At 35.2% G+C, this 20503-nt stretch overlaps 1 protein-coding gene across 2 annotated transcripts in view; it reads left to right on the top strand.

The window, feature by feature from the left end:
• WDR11 (WD repeat domain 11) overlaps window positions 1–20503 on the top strand; it is an 88375-nt gene that overhangs the window by 49777 nt on the left and 18095 nt on the right. For both annotated transcript variants that reach the window (XM_078151022.1, XM_078151021.1), the window contains exons 16-19: window positions 799–946; window positions 5165–5271; window positions 5802–5916; window positions 6369–6540. In XM_078151022.1, coding sequence (XP_078007148.1) covers window positions 799–946; window positions 5165–5271; window positions 5802–5916; window positions 6369–6540 — 542 coding nt within the window. The remainder of the gene's footprint in view (window positions 1–798; window positions 947–5164; window positions 5272–5801; window positions 5917–6368; window positions 6541–20503) is intronic.

The following is a 20503-nucleotide window of genomic DNA, read 5'->3' as shown; positions in this document are numbered from 1 at the left end:
GGCCCTGTTTGAAGTCTTTTTGTCATGAGGAAGCATCAGTGTTTTAATGGAAGATGTATATATATCTGTCTGTCATATCTGATCTAACCACACACACACACACACACACACACACACACACACACACACTCTTATAAAATGTAGTGTTTCTTGAATATTTTATAAAATATTTATAAAGATAATTTTTATTATGGAATTATTTATTTTCAATTTAAAATTTTCTTACTGTGCAGTTTACTATATTTGCTATGTTTAAAGTGAGTTAATGATATATTAAGGGAATTATTACAACAATACTTATTTCATTTTTTTGAACCTTATAAATTGAAGTTATCTTTTGAAAAAGTTCTATGGGATAGGATGCAGTCATCCCCACTCACTTCCCTTTTCTGGTAGACCAGAAGATTCAGAGAATACTATACAAAGTTATACTAGCATTTAATTTCACAAAGTCTCAAGACTCAGAAGAAATCTCAGAAACTATTTAATCCAAGCCTTAATTTGAACAGGGATCAGTCACTTCTGCAGTAGGTCCAGTAAGTGGTTAGAAAGTACAAAGACTTGTAGTGAGATATCTTCATCATCTGCCAAAAACATCCAGGATGATCCTAGTAATAATCAAAATTCGTTGGTTTCTTTGTTCAGCCCTATCCCTTGGTAATTGATGATGGCCCATCCACTTTCAGTAGGTCAAGAATTCATTTATATATGGTTTCAGACTTCTTATTTTATGTCTTTTTTTAACTGTTAATTTCAGTTATGGAAAAGAATTGTCTTTATTTTATTTCTATCCCAAAGCTTGTTGCAGGAAGCAGAAAGTAAATCTGAACTGAGCCAGAACATCTCTGCCCGGGAGCATTTTGTGTTTACTGATACTGATGGGCAGGTTTATCATCTCACAGTTGAAGGCAACTCAGTAAAGGACAGTGCTCGAATTCCTCCAGATGTGAGTCAAACACTCGGTCTCATTTTTCATTTCATAGTTGAGAATAGTTGCCAAAAGTTCACTCAGTTTTATATACAGTAAACAATCGCAGTTATAAAATTGAAAAGTTATTTTAGGAAATTTCTTTTTTAAAAACTATAAATGAATAAACTTGATCATGAAAGAAAGCATACTTTCAGTCAATCAGTAAACATTCATTAGGTACCTCATATATGTCAAGTGCTGTGCAGGGTGTTAGGGGTAGAAAGACAAAAATGAAATATACCTTCCTTTAAGGGACTCTATTGTGTTGTAGGCAATAGCATGGGTAGGTAGATGCAAAGTATAAAAGTATTTTGAAGGAAGCAAGAGAAGCACTAGTAGTTGTGAGATTAGGAAAAATCTTCTGTCTGTGATGGCTTTGAACTGAACTTTGAAGGAAAGTCAGGATTCAGGAGGCAGAGGTGAGGAGGGAATGAATTTAAGTTCTTACTTTCTCTGTCCGAAAGGTTAGACTCGGGGGAAGAAGAGAACGTTATGGCCATACTTGCTACTTAAGCTCTTAAAGCACCTAAAATGCAATATTATTTCTGATAATAAACAGTCAAGTACTTTTGTGATAAGATTTTAGTATGTTTTTACTGAGTTTTTTCTCCCGTTGGCATTGTCTTTTTATGGCCTTGACAGCACTTGCTTGTGCCTGGTCAGCTCCTGATAAGCCAGAAGCTAATCCTTGTTTTTACTTATGTCTTACAAGCTCTTCTTTACAAAAGGATGCAATAATTTTTTTTTTGTAAATGGGAGCAAAATGTGGTAATATTTCTAAAAAATGTAGGAGAAAAATATGCATGTAAATATGCATATAAATGTTGCTGTAAATATGCCCTTGGAGTGGGTGTTTAGAGATTGTTCGGTTTAGTCTCATTTTTATGATGGGGAGACTGAGGCCCAGATAGTGGAAGTGAATTAATTGCCCATGGTCACCCAGTTTAATTAGCTTCAGAGCTGAGACTATAATTTTTGCCTGCTAAACCAGAGTTTTTTTCATTTATACTAAAGATATGTTTATTCATTTACTAATACAGTCCTTATTGTTTTCTAAATACACATTCATCTACATATTCAATTTTAATCTTAGGAACCACAGAAGAATGACTTATCCTGATACTATTTTCTAGGTTAATTTTTCATGTCATAAGCCCTGAATAATTTAATAGCCATTACACTATTGGCTAAATGATTAATTGGGAACCAAAAAAATCTTGAGCGTCTCCTCTATATTAAAAAAAAAGGCAGGGAGCATAGTAGAGGGAACACTGGCCTCAGAGTCGGGTGACCTATGTTTAAGTTACTGTTCACACTTATGGTGGCCAAGTCATTTAACCTCTCTGCTCCTTAATTTAATCAGACCAAATGAGAATTATGATACATGTATTATGTATTATGTAACATGTATTCTCAAGCTTTTGATCCCCCCAGCCTTGAAGCACTAGAGAAATGTGTCATCATTCTGTACTCTCCTGTATTTCTTCCTTAATGACGTTAGAAGGACTGAGGAAAAGTGGCCATAATATTAACAACAGTAACAGCTAACATTTGTATAGTGTCTACTATGTGCCAGGCCCTGTGCTAAGCACTTTACAAATATAATCTCATCTGATCCTTACAACAGTCTTGGAAGATCAGTACTATTATTACCCTCGTGTTATAGATGAGGTCAATAAAGCTTACATGACTTGTCCAGGGCCACACAGGTAGTAGGTATCTGAGGCCAGATTTGAACTCAGTTCTTTCATTTTCTTATATTTCCAATATTGCCAAAATTGTCTAATTATTTGCATAATTGAAGGAAAGGATAAAAGTCCCAAAGAACAGTGGCTTGACATTTACCACAGTGGGGAAGACGTAAATGCCTAGTATCTAAAAGGGTAGGGGAATAATTTCAGTCATTGGATACCTTTTGTAATTTACAGTTGTCCATCTTAGTAGCATAAATGGTTCTTAGTTTTTAACACAAAGGGAATCCTTGACATACTGTGTCGGTGACCCTCCAAAATTATAGCCACGCATTTTATTTCTATGCTACTTCGTTTGGAAGTAGAGTGTAGATGCAACTTAACGGATTTTAGTTACTATTTTGGAAATTAAGAGTTCCTTAAAGATACTGAAACAATATGTTACAGCATTAGAAATTCAGATTTATTTACATATCACCCGTTCTTTTCCAGTAGAAATTCAGGTTGATTACTGAGATATTAAAACTTTGTTTATTAACATATCTCTCTTTGTGTAAGCCAGAAGTTAAGGTATTTCAAAAATTTCTCTATTCTGTCTGCCAGGTTGCCTAATTTTATAGATAAGTAGCAGCTTTATCAAAGAATGATTAGCTTTTAAGGATCCAGCTTCTGAGTAGAGCAGCTCTTTCAAGAGAAATGGGTTGGAAGTGGAATAAGTAAGGCAGAGAAAAGTAGTTTTAGTTAGTCATTTTTATTTTTCTGAGATCAGATGAAAATATTTTATCAATGAGTACAGATGTAGAATTTATATGATTGTTTTAAATCAAATATAAAAGAATAAAATTTTAATAACCAATTTTGAATATTTTTTTTCTTTGAGCATTATATTCTTGGATTGAAACTTTTCCACGCTTAGTTTCAGTCCAGAGCTTTAGACTAAAGCAAAAAGTTTTTGATAATACTTTGAATAACACAGACAGAATACTGGTTATTCCTGGTATTATTTGAGTGTGGAGTGGAATATGAGAAAATATAGTCCTGGAAAGTAGCAAAACAGGTATCTTACTTTTTGAACTTTATATATTGCAAGTGGATATTTGACAAAAAAAAAATCATTAGTAATACTGAGTTTTAGTGTGTACTAATCCTCCCATAGTTATTTAAAAATGATTTGATTAAAGTTGATTTTTTCCACACCTACTTAAATACTTTTTAGATTATACTAGTTGCATTTGTTAATTCCTTAATAGAGAAGTATAGTTTATCTCCGGAAGTTTGTATCTGCTAATTAGCATCAATAAGATATAAAATGATATAATACATATTTTAATATTCCAGTTTAGGAAGCTTAAAAAAGATAACATTTGATACTTTTAAACTTATTTTCTCTTTTTATTATTGTAAAGCACATATTAAAAAAGCAAATTCTTAATTTTGTTATATATTAATACACTCAGGAAAACCAAAACAAGACTCTTAAGTATGATAATTTGCCAAGTTATTCAGAACTCCATTTTAAAAAAAATCTTCTGAATTCTTTGACTGTTAAATATTTCAGCATTGTATACATTTCAAAGTAGTGTTTTTGTGTGTGCTGACTGAATGCTACTAGGCTTTCCTTTACTCACAACTTGGGGTCCTATGTAAGTCAGCTAATAGTGATATTGGCAAACTACTTATAACTGTCTTCTAAGACTTAAAAGGTGTGAGTCAAAACCATGGGTTTGCAAAAGCTAAATGCCACACATAAATTCATTCCTTCTATTAAGCATATTTGTTACAGTTAGTTCTTTGAAAACAATGTTCTTAATAAAATTATTGAATGGTAAAGGTATTGTTTAGCACATTTATTCACATGCATCCTCTAAATAAACTTATTGAAACAGTTTCTCTGTTTAGTTTAGTTTGGGGCTTTGTTTGTTTGTTGCTTACTCACTTAAGAGGCTCTTTTCAGAGTTGACTGAAAAGACTTTTAATGGCACAGGATCTCTCCATCCATCTAGATTATCTTTGCAAGGTGTAAGCTAACAGCTCCATGGAAGATGTGACTCCACCAAATTTTCTATTTGTTGTCAATTAGATTTCCTTTATGTTTATAAAACCTCTTTTTGAGTTTCCTCATAGGATGGATTTGATTTTTCCTTTTTCATTTTTGGTGTAGATGACATTTAATGGATAGTTATGAGTTTATGGTGATAAAAGTAGCAAAGTATGACCTTGCATTAGATTTCTTTCTTCAAACTTGTAGTCCAGAAAAACTGACCTTTCTATTTGTACAAATCTCATTTTTTCCCCGTTACTAATGAAATCTATGAGCTATGTAGATGTTTAATAGTTGAAGATGTTGAATAGGGAATTTGCTCGTTTTAGGTATAGTTTCCATTACTGTGTAAAAATGTTTTGTTTTGGTTTTTTTACTACATGGTGTATTATCATAAAGTTTTCAAAAACTTCTTTTATGATTGTTCTACGAATGTGATTTTTCTTCATTCGATTTTCCCAGGGAAGCATGGGTAGTATTACATGCATTGCTTGGAAAGGTGATACATTAGTTCTTGGAGATGTGGATGGAAACCTAAATTTTTGGGATTTGAAAGCCAGAGTATCTAGGTATTTATAATTATTTATACTTTAGTGGATTCATGGATATATAGAAAGTAACTTTTGAATTTGTATAATAAATGTTAATTATTTTTGTTTTGTTTTGTGATTTGAGATTTTAACCTTAATTCATTGGTATATAGAAAGTAACTCTTAAATTTGTAAAATAAATATAGAAATTTTTATTTTGTAACTTGGATTATTTGTCCTAGAAGCATAAACATTAAGTTTGCTGCTTTGTCACAACTGCTTGTCAATTGGTGAAAAGGATATGAGCTAATAATCCCTTAACGTTGTTCTTGGGAACATCTTAGTTCAGAAATTTTACAAGAGGGCGATGTTTTTTTTTACAAATAGGGATATTTATCCCTTTAACTGAAGTGACAGTCTCTCTATTAGAGAAATAGAATTAAACAGATCAATGGTAGATCCTGTGATAATAGATTTGACTGCTAATTTGTGCTTATTTTTTTTGTTTTAACATTTAAGTCTTTTTTTGGAAATCTAATATACTCAGATAATTGTGCTTATTTTGTCAGAGGCATACCAACACACCGAAGTTGGGTGAGGAAGATCCGATTTGCCCCTGGTAAAGGAAACCAAAAATTAATAGCTATGTATAATGATGGAGCTGAAGTCTGGGATACTAAAGAAGTAGGCATCTGTTTTGTTATTTTCTCCTCCATACTTGTGTGTTAAGTTCTTACTTAGCAAAACTAAAATGTAAATACAAGAAGCTCTCTACTTTTTACTAACAGTGATAGACACTTAAACATATATATTTATGATTATAGATAAAAGCTGTGATGCTTATCAGATTTGTTATACCAAATTTTTATTCTTTCAACTCTTAAAAAATATTCACTTTATAGTGCCTTTTCACTCCAGATATGATATAGTGTCACTGTTTCTGTTTTATCGCTTTCATTTGATAGTTTTGAAATACAGCCTGACTATGAATGATAGAATGCTGAAAGATCAGGCAATTTAAAATTTGTCACATATAATTTGCCGTAGTTACTGTCTTCGATTGCTTTGGCTAAAACAGTTGAACCACTGAGCACATCTTCATCTTACTGAGGGTGACAATTGCATTCACTTTCGAGGTTCAGATGGTGAGCAGTTTAAGAAGTGGAAGAAATGTCACTTTCCGAATATTGGATGTGGATTGGTGTACGTCAGATAAAGTGATCTTAGCATCAGATGACGGATGTATTAGAGTCTTAGAGATGTCAATGAAATCCGCATGCTTTAGAATGGATGAACAAGAATTAACAGGTATGTTGGAGGAGCCAAGTAATAGTTAATAGGGCAGATATACTTTAATGCCTTTTCCATTTTGCCTTGGACTACCATCATTTAGAAAGACGTTTATTTTTTAAGGTACATTGATTGATCTAGGCTGTTTTAGGAGTGTTTAGTTCAGAGTAATGCATTGGTGTCAAATCAAAATAATGTTTTTGTTTTTGAGTGACAATAAGCTTTTAAACTGTAGATTCCAAGAAATTCTGCATAGCATGTATTTTAGCTGTGCCTTTCTTGAAATGTCTTGTCCACAAAAGTTGTGTAAGACATTTACATTAAGAAAAATGGTCCCTTTGCTGTATAAGACAGCACTTGAGTATATGAATTTAGTGTTAATGTTTGAAGTAGGTGACATCCGAAGTCCTTTGTAACCATCATTCTGTGATGATTGGCGTTTTAAATATTGATCTTTATTTCCCTTTTTACTGGAAATCATTAAAAAGGCACTGGCAGTTACGCTATGCATCATAAATTTTGGATCCTGTTTGTTGATTTATTGAATGATAGCCAAAGCAAATATTTTCTGCAGATTTTGGTTATGTCTTACTTTTTGCAATTACCTTGCAATGTACTTGGTATTTATACAGTAACAACAGTTACACAGATTGTCGTTCTTATATAAATTGTTCTAGATCAGCTCACTTCCCTCTATGTCAGCTCATGCTGTCTTCTCAGAGTTTTCTGAAATTGTCACCTTCATCATTTCTTATAGCGCTATAGTATTGCATTACATACATGTAATTTGTTAGCTATTAAACAATTCACGGGCACCTCTCTGGTTTACAATTCTTTGCCACTTTTCCACTACAAAAAGAGCTGCTATAAATCATATGGGTCCTTCCCCTCTCATATAGCTGTAGTATTAGTATGCTGGATTAATGTGTATACAAAGTTCAGTAATTTTTTTTATCATAGTTCCAAATTGCTTTCCAGAGTGGCTAGACTAATTCACAACTTCACTAACGTGGCATCGATGCACTTGTCTTCCCAGAGCCCATACAACATTTGTCATTTTCCTTTTTGATCAGCTTTGCCATTCTGATGGTTATGAGGTTGAACATCAGAGAAGTTTTCATTTGTATTTAATTATTATTGATTTGGGGCATTTTTTTTCATATGCCTATTGATAGCATAGATTTCCTCCTCTAAAAACTACTCTTTCATATCCTTTGACTATTTGTCAGTTGGGGAATGCATCTTATTTTTATTAATCTGAATAAATTCCTTATGTCTTAGAAATGAGACTTTTATTAAATAAACTTGATGCAAAGATCCCCCCCCATTTATCTGCTTAGCTTCTAATTTCAGCTTCATTGGTTTGTTTGAAAAATTTTTTAATTTTGTATAATCAAAATTCTGATCCTCTCTGTCCCCTAGTGATGAACTCTTTTCCTATCCATAGATCTAACAACAGGTAGTTCCTTCCTCCTTTAATTTGTTTGTGATGTCATGCTTTATGTGTAAGTCATGTACCAGTTTGGAGCTTTTCTTGGTACAGAGCGTGCCCTGTCTTTCTGCCAGACTGCTTTCCAGTTTTCCCAATAGTGCTGAATTCTTACCCCTGTAGCTAAGATTTAGGGGTTTAGGTAACACTAGGTTACTCTGCGTGTTTGCTTCTGAATATTGTGTACTGAATCTATTCCACTGATTGACCTCTATTTCTTAATCAACATCAAATCACTTTGATGATTACTGCTTTGTTATATATTTTGAGATCTTGTCCTGCTTGGCCCACTTCCTTGTCACTTCTTTTCATTATTCCTTTCAAGTTCTTGAATTTTTATTCTTCCAGATGAATTTTGTTTGTATTTTTCTAGCTCTGTAAAGTAATCTTTTGGTAGATTGCTCAGTATTGCAATGAAGCTGTTTAGTTAGTAGTATCATTTTTATTATATAGGTATTGCGTACCCACAATCAATTAATGATTTTCTCAAAAGTCGTTTTGAATCCTATCTCCATGGTCTAACATCTAGCTATTTTTCTAGGGTTTATATCATCTATTAAAATTGCTAAGTATTCCATCTACATGTTTTTCCAGTCATTTGTTAACTATATTGAAAATGTTAACTAGCACAGGGCCAATCACAGATTCTGGGACACACCACTAGAATCTCTCTCCTAGGAGAATCTTTGAGTCCTGTCATTCAGGTAGTTCAGAGTCTATGAAACTAGACTATCTTCTAGCCCACATCACATAAATCTTGCACATAAAGACATCATGACAGACTGTAGCAGAACTTCAGCGTTTTCTTCATCTTCCAGTGACTGTGAAAAAGAAAATGACATTAATTGGTATCACCTGTTCTTCAGTCTGTGTGTTTATTGCCTTTTTCTTTTAGGATGTTGACTAACCACCCATTTGAGAATGAACTTTTGCCAAGAGTCAAACTCACTGCCTTATATTTTGCAGACCCTACTCTTTTCCCCATTTTGAAAATTGAAATGTTTGCCCATTTCCAGGTCTGTGTCATATCTCTTGTTCTCCCCCATTTTTCAAGATCACTGATTGGACCTCATGACCTGAATTTATTGAATCTTAGGGCTCTCTTACTGTCTCCTTATTTATTTTACACGAAATTGATATTCCTAAAGCACATCAGGTTGTATCACTCTTCTGCTCAAGAGATGTCATTAGTGTTCTATTTCCTCCAAAATAAAGTATAAGCAGCTGTTTGACTTACCAGTCTCTTCACAATCTGACTCCACTATATCTTTTCAGGCTAATTTCACATTATTCTTCTGTATTCACTTTGTCTTTTAGTCAAACTGGCCTACTTACTGTTGTTCCTTCCATGGCATGTTGTATCTCCTTTCACCCTATACCTTGTTCATAGGAGGGTCTCCCAAGTCATGGAATGTGCTTCCTCCTCCTCCTCTTGGAATTCTGTCTTGCTTCAAGGTTCAAGTCAAGCACCAGAAAACTTTGTTCTCTCAGTTGGTGATACCCCTCTTCTCCCTCTAAATTATTTTTTGTTTTGTATTTACTTCTGTACATATAGTAGAATTTAATCTCTTTGAGGGCAGCAACTTGCCTACCACCTAATATATGCCTAATAAATGTTGTTGAATTGAATTGTCCTTTGAGTCAGGCTTCATTGAGGATGATGACAATGACAGTGACAGTAACTGTAGCTTACATTTGTAGAACACTTTGTTTACAACCCTTTGAGCAATTAAATTTGGTACTTTAATGTCTTGAATGGAAAATTAAAATGTAGAGTTGTAAGAAGAAATTTACAAAACTGCAAATTTCAGTTGGTGTTTAGTTAGTTGCTAGTTGTACCAGGAAAAAGAAATTTTAAAGTCTAACCATAATGTCTAAAAAGCCTGCCTATACATCTCCCATTTCATATTTGAATTGAAAAGCCTCCAAGTTCAGAACAGTATGTACTTATCAACTAACTATGAAATGGGAGCTCATCATGTTAAGTCATATTTAATGCCGCATTTTAACATCTGACATACTGCCAAGCTGGAGATTACATTTTTCTTTTAAACTTTTCCTAATTTAAAAATGCATTTCCACCTAAGCTATTTTTGAAATTATTTAATCATGCAGTCTTAGCCACCTTTCCTCCTCCCCCAAAAAAGTTAAAGTGGAGTGTACACAACACACACTGTGTTTTAAAACCCATATAATACCCAGCATATCATAAAGGAAAAAAGTAGCCAAGTTAGTTTAAAAATAATAGGTAACATTTCCACATAATCAACCCAAAATACATGTTGTATTTATTCTTGGATAATTAGAGGCTCTGTGCCAATTCAGTATCATCCATTTCTATGTTTACAAATCAGAGGTGGATATACTTTGAGGTGAATTGTTGGGAATTTTATATTTACATCAGAGGCTTTGATGCATGCTCTTTTAAAAATTAAGTACAGAACAATAAGGAACTGAAACAAAAAATAGTTTAAATCTGTTAGTGTACTTTCTGGGTCATTCTAGGTCAGAATATCTTCTTTGATCCTGATTTCTCTAAAGAGAAGGGCAGTAAAGTCCAAAGGAGAATCATTGTTTAATATTCTTGGAACTACATGCTAGTATAGACTTTTACAGAATATTCTTTAGGCTGTCATTGCTAGCTATGAAAAGTAGCTACTTTTTAAATATATAAAAGCTGTTTTAATATTCTTTTTTAAAGCAATGGCTATAAAATATGATTATTAGACTACAAGGGAAGGGAGGGGAGAATATTTAATATGCAATTTTCACAAACAGTGACATGACTTCAAGGCGTATTAAACCATAACATTTTCCTCATTGACAGTGATCATTTATTGAAATAAAGATTTCTGAGATGATTCTTTCAGTAATCACATTAACTTTTCCTGTTGGTAATTGCCTCTTTTTCTTATTTTCATTTTGGAGAAACACCAAAGCACGCCTTCTGTCTACTTTCAACTGCGAGATTACTTTCTTCTGACCTTGATATTTGGCAGTTGCTTCCACTTCTGGCTGGTGGAATAGTTATTGTTCTCCTTGGCTTTAAATACTTGATCTTTTACAGGCTTTCAATAGCCCTGTGTTCATTTTAGGATTTTTAATACATTATGCAACATTAGTATAAACAGGAGTAGGAATGATTTAGATGCCTTTTTATTTTAATTTTGTTATTTTCTAACTCGGATAAGCCCTCATAGGTAAATATAGATAGGTGTGGCTGTTGTCTTTATTTTTAATTGCTAATCTCTGTACTTAAAGACGAAAGTTTTTTGTGGACTGTTTTTTCTTTGCGGAGGAGGGGTTAGTAGGAAGGAAGCTATCATTTCATTTTGTCTCTTGTGGTGTGCCATCATTGAAGAAGTAACAATTATTTTATTTTATTTGGAAAGAAAATTTCCTAGTTTCTTTTTTTTAATAGTTAACAGTATTATACTTCATAGACTTCATACATGTTAACAGCTTAAGAAGAAGCTCTTGATAATTGCTTTCCAAAAATCATCTTTTTTTGTTTTAATACATCGTAAGAATATAATCTCATTTTTAAAAATAACATAGTATCCATTGCTCATCCTTCCACTGAGATAATAGTGTGTGGTATATATAAGGCTTTCTTTGACCAGTACCAAGTGATCTTTTTCCTTAGGTAGAATGTCCTATTTAAAAAACACTACCTGATTTACTATGATCATCTACTGCCACCTCTTGTCTCTAGCAACATATAGTAATGTTTTTCCAAATGCTAATACTTCATTGCTAGCTATGTTAGTTTTTAAATCAGTGTTTTATCCTGAGTTTCCTACTAGATACTTACTGGTGCCAATCCAGATCTGAATTATTTCTTGAGATCTAAAAAGACAATGAATGGTATGTTGAGATATCTCAATGTTTGGAACAACGGATTTTAAAAAATCAATACAGAGTTTTAACTACTAGTTGCTTTCAATTCACTAAACATCTCTAAATACCCTGAATAAGAATTCTAACTATCTTTGTATGAGAATAGTTTCCCAAAAATTTAGGTTATAATATCCAAGTAAATTTTTGCTTTCCAGATATATTTAAGGATACAATGAACATGTTGTATAATTTTAAATGTCGTCAATAGTCTGTATTGGTGTAATGATAGCAAATCCACTGTAAGTTAAAAGGGAAAAAAATTATGTAGAAATTACTACAATATTTAGAATTTTATTCAGTCGATGAAGGAGAGTTTTAAAGTTTTTTAAGATAATGTAGTAAGATCTGGTATGGCAAAATAATGATTAATCTAGTACTCTGAGAGAGCTACCAAAAATACCAGTGCATGGATTTCTAATTTTTTATATCATTTTACATTATAATTTTGCCAGTTATCCATTGAATCTTTCTTTAATGTGCCTTAGGCATTATTGTCCTTAGGAATATGATTTCTTATTGACCCAAGGAATTTAGTGGATTAATATGATCCAGAAGTGAAACTCAGCTGCATTGGTAAAGGAAAAAAGTGCTAACGCAATGTTAAACTTCATTCAGTAAATATACAATGCAGACAATGTAGGAAATGTCCATTTGCAGTGGTCAGAAGACATCTGGAATATTTTGCCTGTTTCTGGGTGTGCACATATTATTAAAAGAGACCTTGTCAGATTAGAGTTTATTACCCTAAAGAATAACCAGGAAATTGAGGAGTCGCATATGGAAAAGTTGAAAGAACTCTGGGATGCCTGGAGGAGAGAATAGTTGAGGATCACGTGAATTACAGTCTTCAGATATTCAAAGGTTTTATGGAGTGACAGAGGAAGTAGATTTAAGCTCTAGGTGCTCATGGGAAGGCAGATTTTGGCTTTGTCAGTGGAAAGAGTCCAGCAAAGCAATGAGCTTCACATCATTTGAAGTGTAAATAGGTGCTAGGCCACCATGTGTTATCTCTGTTGCAGACATATTTAATGCATTGAGTGGAATTTATTAAGGCCCCTTAACTGTTTTTTTTTTTACATGTAATCAGCTCTGGGAAGTATGGCAGGTTAAATACATGAAAAAGATGCCAGAAATCAAAACAGCGTAAATCAGACTTGATTTTTCCATTGATATGATTAGAATCATGAGGTTTAGAATAGGCTAGGACCTCAAATACCTAGTCCAACCCTATCATTTTGCCATGTGAGGAAACTGAGGCCTCATGCAGTTGTGTCTTTTAAGATCATAAGATAGGAATATATTCTTGAGCAAGGACTTGATAGCTATCTTTTAATAAAAATGAAAACATTGTATTGAATACCTCACATTTAAGGTTCACAAAATAATTTGTCTAGGTTGTCTTACTTGATTTCATTTGTTAATAATTTAATTAGCTATTAACCAATAATATACCTATAATACCATATGGTATAAAGTTTTCTAAAGTACATTATCAATTCAACAAACATTTCATGAACCATATTGTACAAGATACTTTTAATGCAAAACCAAAAACAGTCTGGTCCTTGACCCTAAGGAGCTAATATTTTACTGAGAGAATCTGACATGTACCTCTCACCTGTACATGGAAGAAGTAAAGGAGTAAGGGAAGATTTAATAAAGAAGGTGGCATATCTGAGCTGAGCCTTCCAGAAGATAAGGTTTCTGAGTGGCAGATAGGAAGAAGCAGTTTTGTTATGTTTTGGTTTTTTTACCAGGCATGGGAGAAGCAAATGCACAGAAGTGTGAGAGTTTGGAGAATGTTCAGTTGGAGAACAGCTAAAGGGAATTGTTTGGTTCATAACAGAGTAGAGCTAATGAAGGAAAGTAATTTTTAAAAGGAAGAAAGATACCTGGCACTTAAATGTTTCTTGATTGATTGTAGTAGGTACCTAAATGCTTATTGGTTAATTAATTGGAGCCAGGCTGTGGAGATAATGCCATGTAATGGCAAGAACCCTTGCCTTAGCATCAGGAAAGAACTAGATTCTTATCTCAGGAATTGTTTGGCTGTGTAGTCTTGGGTGAGACACTCAAACTCTGAGCTTCAGTTTCCTTATCTGTAAAATACTTGTTTATAATACCTACTTCACAAGGTTGTCAGGAGCCAGTGGGATTGTGTATGCCATATATGTAAAAGGCTTCAAAAACTTTAAATCATTAGCAGATATCACTTGCTTATTGTTATCTAATTCTTCTTAACTTTTTGGATAGAATTCAGATAGAAATGGTCCAAGGACAAAATGTTATTCTCCTCTTATTCTTTTGCATTAATATTCTGCAGACTATTGCAGACGTGGATCAAATGATTGCTTTTTGTAATTGAATAAGAGTTTTGGGAATTAAGTTCATGTTCTGTAGACTCTGAAAGCATCTTCAAGATAACCCCAGTGGCACAACAACAGGACAATGAGGATAACATGTACATTTTTCTATTCCCGTATGATTTTAATTCCTTCGGTTCAGTCTCTTTTTGAAAGCTTTTAATTCCCTGTAATTTGGATGTTATGGATATTTAATGTAGTTACATCTATTAAAAACATTCTTACATTTTTATGGTTAGTGTTATCAACCAATCCATCAATAAAGCAATTACTATGTCCCAGACACTGGGCTAGGTGTTAGATAAAGAAAAAGCAAAAACAATTCCTGTCCTCTAGGTACTTACATTTTAATGGGAAAGACATGGTATTTATAAATAAATATGTACAGATACACACATAATAGATACACAGTGACTCCAAATTGAAGACACCAGCAGATGGCCAGAGTGGGAAAAAGGCCTCCTGCAGAAGGTGATATTTGAGCTGATTCTTGAAGGAAGACAGGTATCTTAAGAGGCAGAGGTAAAAAGAGCATTCTAAGTATGGGGTCCAGCCAGTGCAAAGGAACAGAGATGGGAAATGGAGCATTGTATGTGAAGAGCAGCGAGCAGGCCAATGTGGCTGGACCATGGAGTGCCCAAAAGAGAGTGATATGTAAGAAGCCTGGAAAAATAGGAAGGGGCCAGGTCTAGAATTTTAAGTGTCAGATAGAGGCATTTATATTTGATTCTAGAGGTGATAGGGAGAGCCTGGGGTTTAATTGGAGCAGGAGAAGGGAAGGTGACATAAGCAGACCTGCTTTAGGAAAATCACCTTGGCAGCTGAGTGGAGATTGGATTCAGGAGGGACTTGAGGCAGAGAGACCAATTAGAAGTCTGTTGGAGTAGTCTAGGCAAGAAGTGAGGAGGCCGGGGGCAGCTAGGTGGCACAGTGGGTAGAGCACCAACCCTGAAGTCAGGATGACCTGAGTTCAAATTTGGCCTCAAACCAAACACTTAACACTTACTAGCTGTGTGACCCTGGGCAAGTCACTGAACCCCAGTTGCCTAAAAATAAAAAGAATAAAAAAGAAGTGAAGAGGCCCAGCACTCCATGGTGGTGGATATGTAGTTTGAGAGAAGGGGACACATATGAGAGATCTCATAGAGGTAGAAACAGGATTTGGCAGCCGATTTAATAAGACATGAGAATGAAGAGTCAAATACAGCACTGCATCACTGGCTATACTTTAACATATTCTTCCCAGTTCCCAGGACTAGGTGAGTTGCTCTCCATTGCCACTTCCAGACTCTTCTTTTACCACCATCACTCAGTAACCTCTTGACTTTCGTTCAATGCATATATACTGTATTACCAGAATTCTGGTAGATGTTGTCATCATACCACTAAACTTGCTCTGCAAAGCCTCAGCCTTGGAGCTTCAGCTAGTCCCATCATCTGCTGTCTTCACTTGTACATACATGCTACTGAATGAAGCTGGAGAAAATCATAGAACTGTGCTGACTGGTCCACTACAGATTTTTGTTACATAACCTTAACTGAGCCATCTTTATTGCGCGGCAATCCTTTTATACATCCCTAATTGATTCTCTATCCTTCTCACTACGACAGCTTTTCCAAACCTTTTCATCCCTCCTCAAACCTTTCCTCTCACTCTTAGCTGAGAACCTTGCCTCATATTGAGATGGGAAAGGGAGAGGAGTGTTGGGGTGATGGCCTGGGAAAGCCCTGAGGATTAGGAGAATTAGAAGTTGTGATAAAAATGAAGAATAGTGTCAAGGGTCAAAAGACATAGGGAGAAGCGAAATGACAAAAGATTATGATCACGTGGACGAATTTCAGAGTTCATGAATATAGGAGTGAAACACTTATGGGTGATGGTGAGCTCAAGGGTATGACCATCCTTGTATATAGCTGGAGTGGAGGAGTAGTTGTGGAAATTGAAAAGAATAAAAAACTGGGAAGTTAGTATATTTCAGGGAACATGAACATGCATATTGAAGTTTGCTGGTATGAGAGTATGAGTTGAGGTAGAGAGGAAGACTGTGTGCTAGGTACTGAATTAATTGAGGAATGAGGAAGAAGGTCTTAGAAATCAATAGACAGTGGCCGCCAGTATCTGGATTAGTGATACGTCTGAATAGTGTAAGACTCTGAAGGGAAAAAGTGTGTGAGTGATGGTGGTAGAAGTAAAGTCTGAAGCTGGTAATAGAAGAATATTCTGATTCTCTCATTGGGACCAGTGAGTCTAGTGATGAGAGAAGGTATGCTCTGAACTGGAAAGGGTGGCCATGGATGTAACATAGTACTGTAAGGAGTGAGCCAGCTCTCATCGAGTGCCACAAGATATAAGGGGTGAGAAAGGAAGAGTTTTAAAGTCAGAGGAAGTTGAATTATGAAAAAGGCATTCCAGAGGACATAGTAGAAAGGGGCAGTCAGATCTCAAGTGGGACATGTGGAGATGGGAATGAGGAAGCAGATAGAAGTTGGGTAAGAGAATTGCTTCTTTGGCAGTTGGTGGTTCAATGTCACTGGAATCAGGAGACTTACTAAGGATAAAAGCATGCTAACCATTGGAGAATAAATCTGGGCAGAGTTTTAGTGGATGGGGAGAGGTGCACAGAGGGAGGCTTGACTCTATGGCAGGTGGTCTTGCTCTGTTCTGGCAGGTATGGGCAGCAGATGGTATGTTCTGATCCCACTTTACACCAGATGATGGGGAGCAAAGCTTTTTATGTTGTAATGATCTGTTTCTAGTACAGTTTGTGGCATTAGTGGGGAGAGAGAGAGAGAGAGAGAGAGAGAGAGAGATTCTAAGTGTGTATAATAGATAAATTGTCTCAGTTTATATAGTGAGTTCACTGGTGTATAATTTTGATTATTCTTTATAGATATTAAGATTTTGCAAACTATAGTAATATATTGCACATTTCTCTCTTTTGCTTAATTTACACGACCCTCCCCCTCCCCTTCATTTTTACTTTGCTTAAATTACATCAGTTGGTAAATCCAGGCTTCTTAAGAATAATTTTTCTGTAATTTCTGAGGGAAATTATCTGTTCGTTATCTATCATAAACCTCTCTGTTTCTGTAAACATATCCATTTGACTTGTTGATCTAGTTTGTGTGGTTATTGCCAGTGAGGAAAATCTTTTAAAGCTGTGATTAAGTCTTAGCCATTCCATAGGTTTTGTTGTGAGATAAACCACTTTTGGTTATACTCAACAAATCTGATGATCTGTTATCAGTCTGATTGTTATTTGTGAAGTGAGGACTATTTGTTCCAACAGTTTATATAAATATTTAATTTGTTTGTCATGTGCTCTGAAACCATCAGTCTTCTTCCCCTTTGACAAAAAAGTATTCATCTTTGAATGGCTGCACTAGATGATGAGTCTTATGTTTCATTAATAAGTTTTTGAGCAAGAGAGAGAAATATGGTGAAACCTGTGTCTTTGTTAGATTATTTTGGCAGCTCTATAGAAGGTGGATTAGAGAAGCAAGAGAATGGCAGTGGGGAGATCAGTTCAGAGACTTCCAATAATCTATGCAGAAAGTGAGAATGACGTGAACAAGGGTGATGGCCTATGAGGAGGCAGACGTGAAAGATTTTTGGGGAGAGGAATTGCAAAACCTTGTAAATGAATGTGGGGTAAGGATAAGGGAAAAAGAATCACAGATAATTCTGGTATTTTGAACATAGGTGTCTGGGGAGGATTATTTCATCAGCAGAATTAAAGAAGTTAGGAAAAGGAGAAAAATTAAAGGGAGAAGATAATCTGTCCTATTTTGAGTGTGCAGAGTATTATATGACAACGGGAGATGTAAGGGGAAGTGTACAACAGTCAAGTCATGTTACCAAGTATTTATTGAGCTTTTACTATGTGCTGAGCACAGTGCTGGGGATACAGAGAAAGGCACACAGACAGCTTCTATCCTCAAGGAGCTCACATTCTAATGGAGAAGACAATACATAAATAACTAGGAACGTATAATAAAGTAGATAAAGGATAATCTACTGAGAGGTCAGGAGAAATCAGGATCAAGGAAACGCCATTAGATTTGGAAATTAAGAGAAACAATGGTAACTTTGGAGAGGGAGATTTTAATTGATTGATGGGTTGAGAAGCCAGATTGCAGAGGTTTCAGCAGTGAGTCAGAGGAGAAGTAGTAAAGGCATCTAGAATGGACAACTTTCTCAAGGAATTTGGCCGTTAAGGGGAGGAGAAGTGTAAGATAACTAGCCAAAGTGATAGGATCAAGGGAGGGCTCAAAAAAACCCAAAGTGGGTGATGGGTATAGTTATAGGCAGCAGGAGCCAGTAGATAGGGAGATAGTGAAGATAAGAGAGAGTGTGGAGATAATAGTGGGGACAGTAAGTTGGAGAAGTCAGGAGGAGATGGATCAAGGGTACCTGTACAAGGGTTAGCTTTTTCAAGGAGAACTACCTCTTCATTTGAGACTGGAGTGAAAGGAAGTAGTGGAGGAAAATATCTGAATGATTTGATATGTGGAGGGGAGAAGAGGGAGCTGTCAAAAAGAGACCTCAGCAGGCAGTTGGAGATTTGGGACCGGAATTTAGGAGAGAGATATAGATCTGAATAAATAAATTTGAGTAATTTCTATATAAAGATAATAGTTGAACCCATGGAATAAGATGGACTCAATCAAAGAAGGGTTTTCAAAGAAAAAATAATGCAGCTCCTGATAGAACTGTGGGGGACTTTCATTAGGGAGTGGGAATGAATGAAAGAATTTTTAAAAATGTATTAAGCACTTATTATGTGCTAAGCATTGTGCTAAGTACCAAGGATATAAATAGAAAGAATGAGAATGAAAACAGCAGGTGGATAGGAAGGAGAAACAGGAGGGAGCATTATCATGAAAGCCAAGGGATTCATTATCCATACAGACTGAATTGAGACCATCTCCTCCTTGTTTAAGTTTGGTATCTGGCTCACTGTCTTCCTCTCTTCTCTCTCTCCTGCCTTTATAACAGGGGACTTCAACATGCATTTCAGTGCACTCTCAAAAATCCTAACCTTTCAGTTCTTTAGGCTCTTCAAATCCCTACTCGTCTATTGCAGTCACAGACAAAAATGTTTATACCCTGGATTTCACCACTAACTCTAAGAGTTTTATTTCCATAATCAAAAATTTCTTTATCACTTCTTGTCTGTTATTCAACCTCTTCCTATTATTCCTCCTAACCCTATTCACTCTCATTGTGACCTCCAATCCCCCTGCCCCTCAGAACTTCTCAGGCTATTCCTCCTGATATGACTTCCTTTCTTTCCCGGTCTCAAACATGTAATTAGCAAGTTCAACTTGACATTGTCCTCTCATTTTGAATATCTTGCCTCTTTGGCCTAGTTCTGTTCATCTCTTGCCAAACCCCAGCCTATCATTACTCTCACCATTGTCCTCTCCTACTACTCATGCATTGCTGAATAGATCTGGCATTGCTGAATAGAGCTGGAAGAGGAGGCCACACAACTGAGCTGTCTGTGGGTGTTATCTACTGCCAACTGGGCCTTCACAGAAACAAGACACTCTTTTTACTCTTCCCTAATTGATTCTTATCCCATCCTCCACAGAAGCGATTCCAGATTTTCTCTTCTTTCATCAAGTCTCCCATAACTCTTTTCCTCTCCCTCAGCCTAGGATCTAACCTGTTACTTTCCTGAAAAAAAAAAAAGTTGGCATCCCCATGATATTGCTTTTTTCCCTTTTTCTTCATCCCAGAACTCCTTGACATCACCCTCTGATTTCTGATAGAGAGGTAGTCCTTTTACTTGAGAAGGCCATACATATATATAAAATCTTTAAAAAATGAATTCTGAACATGAAAAAAAAAAGAGCATTACACAGCGTATATACAAGCAGAACAACAACAACAAAAATTGATGATTTCATGAATTACTTTGAATTACCCATGAACTACTTGGTTCTTTTTTAAAAGCATATAATAAATTCCGTATATTATTTTCAAAACTGTCCTGCTGGTCTGTACTTCTTTCTGAACTTCTGCTCTTCATTTTGAAGGAATGTTTCAGTGTCCCTCTGTTTTGGTATTGCTGTCACTAACCTCCACTTGTCCTCAAAACATTCTGCCCCAATTAAAAACTAAGAGAAGAAAAAAAAAGCCCAAACTTTGTGACACATAAGCCTGGTGAAGCAAAACAAATCTACGCACTAGCCATGTCCAAAAATTTACATTTTTTTATGC

This window comes from Phascolarctos cinereus, unplaced genomic scaffold (assembly GCF_003287225.1).
Source record: "Phascolarctos cinereus isolate Bilbo 61053 unplaced genomic scaffold, phaCin_HiC Scaffold_3;HRSCAF=262, whole genome shotgun sequence".
In the NCBI taxonomy this organism is placed as follows: Eukaryota; Metazoa; Chordata; class Mammalia; order Diprotodontia; family Phascolarctidae; genus Phascolarctos; species Phascolarctos cinereus.
Note: the sequence above shows the minus strand (reverse complement) of the source record. Positions and strands in the feature narration are given on the sequence as shown.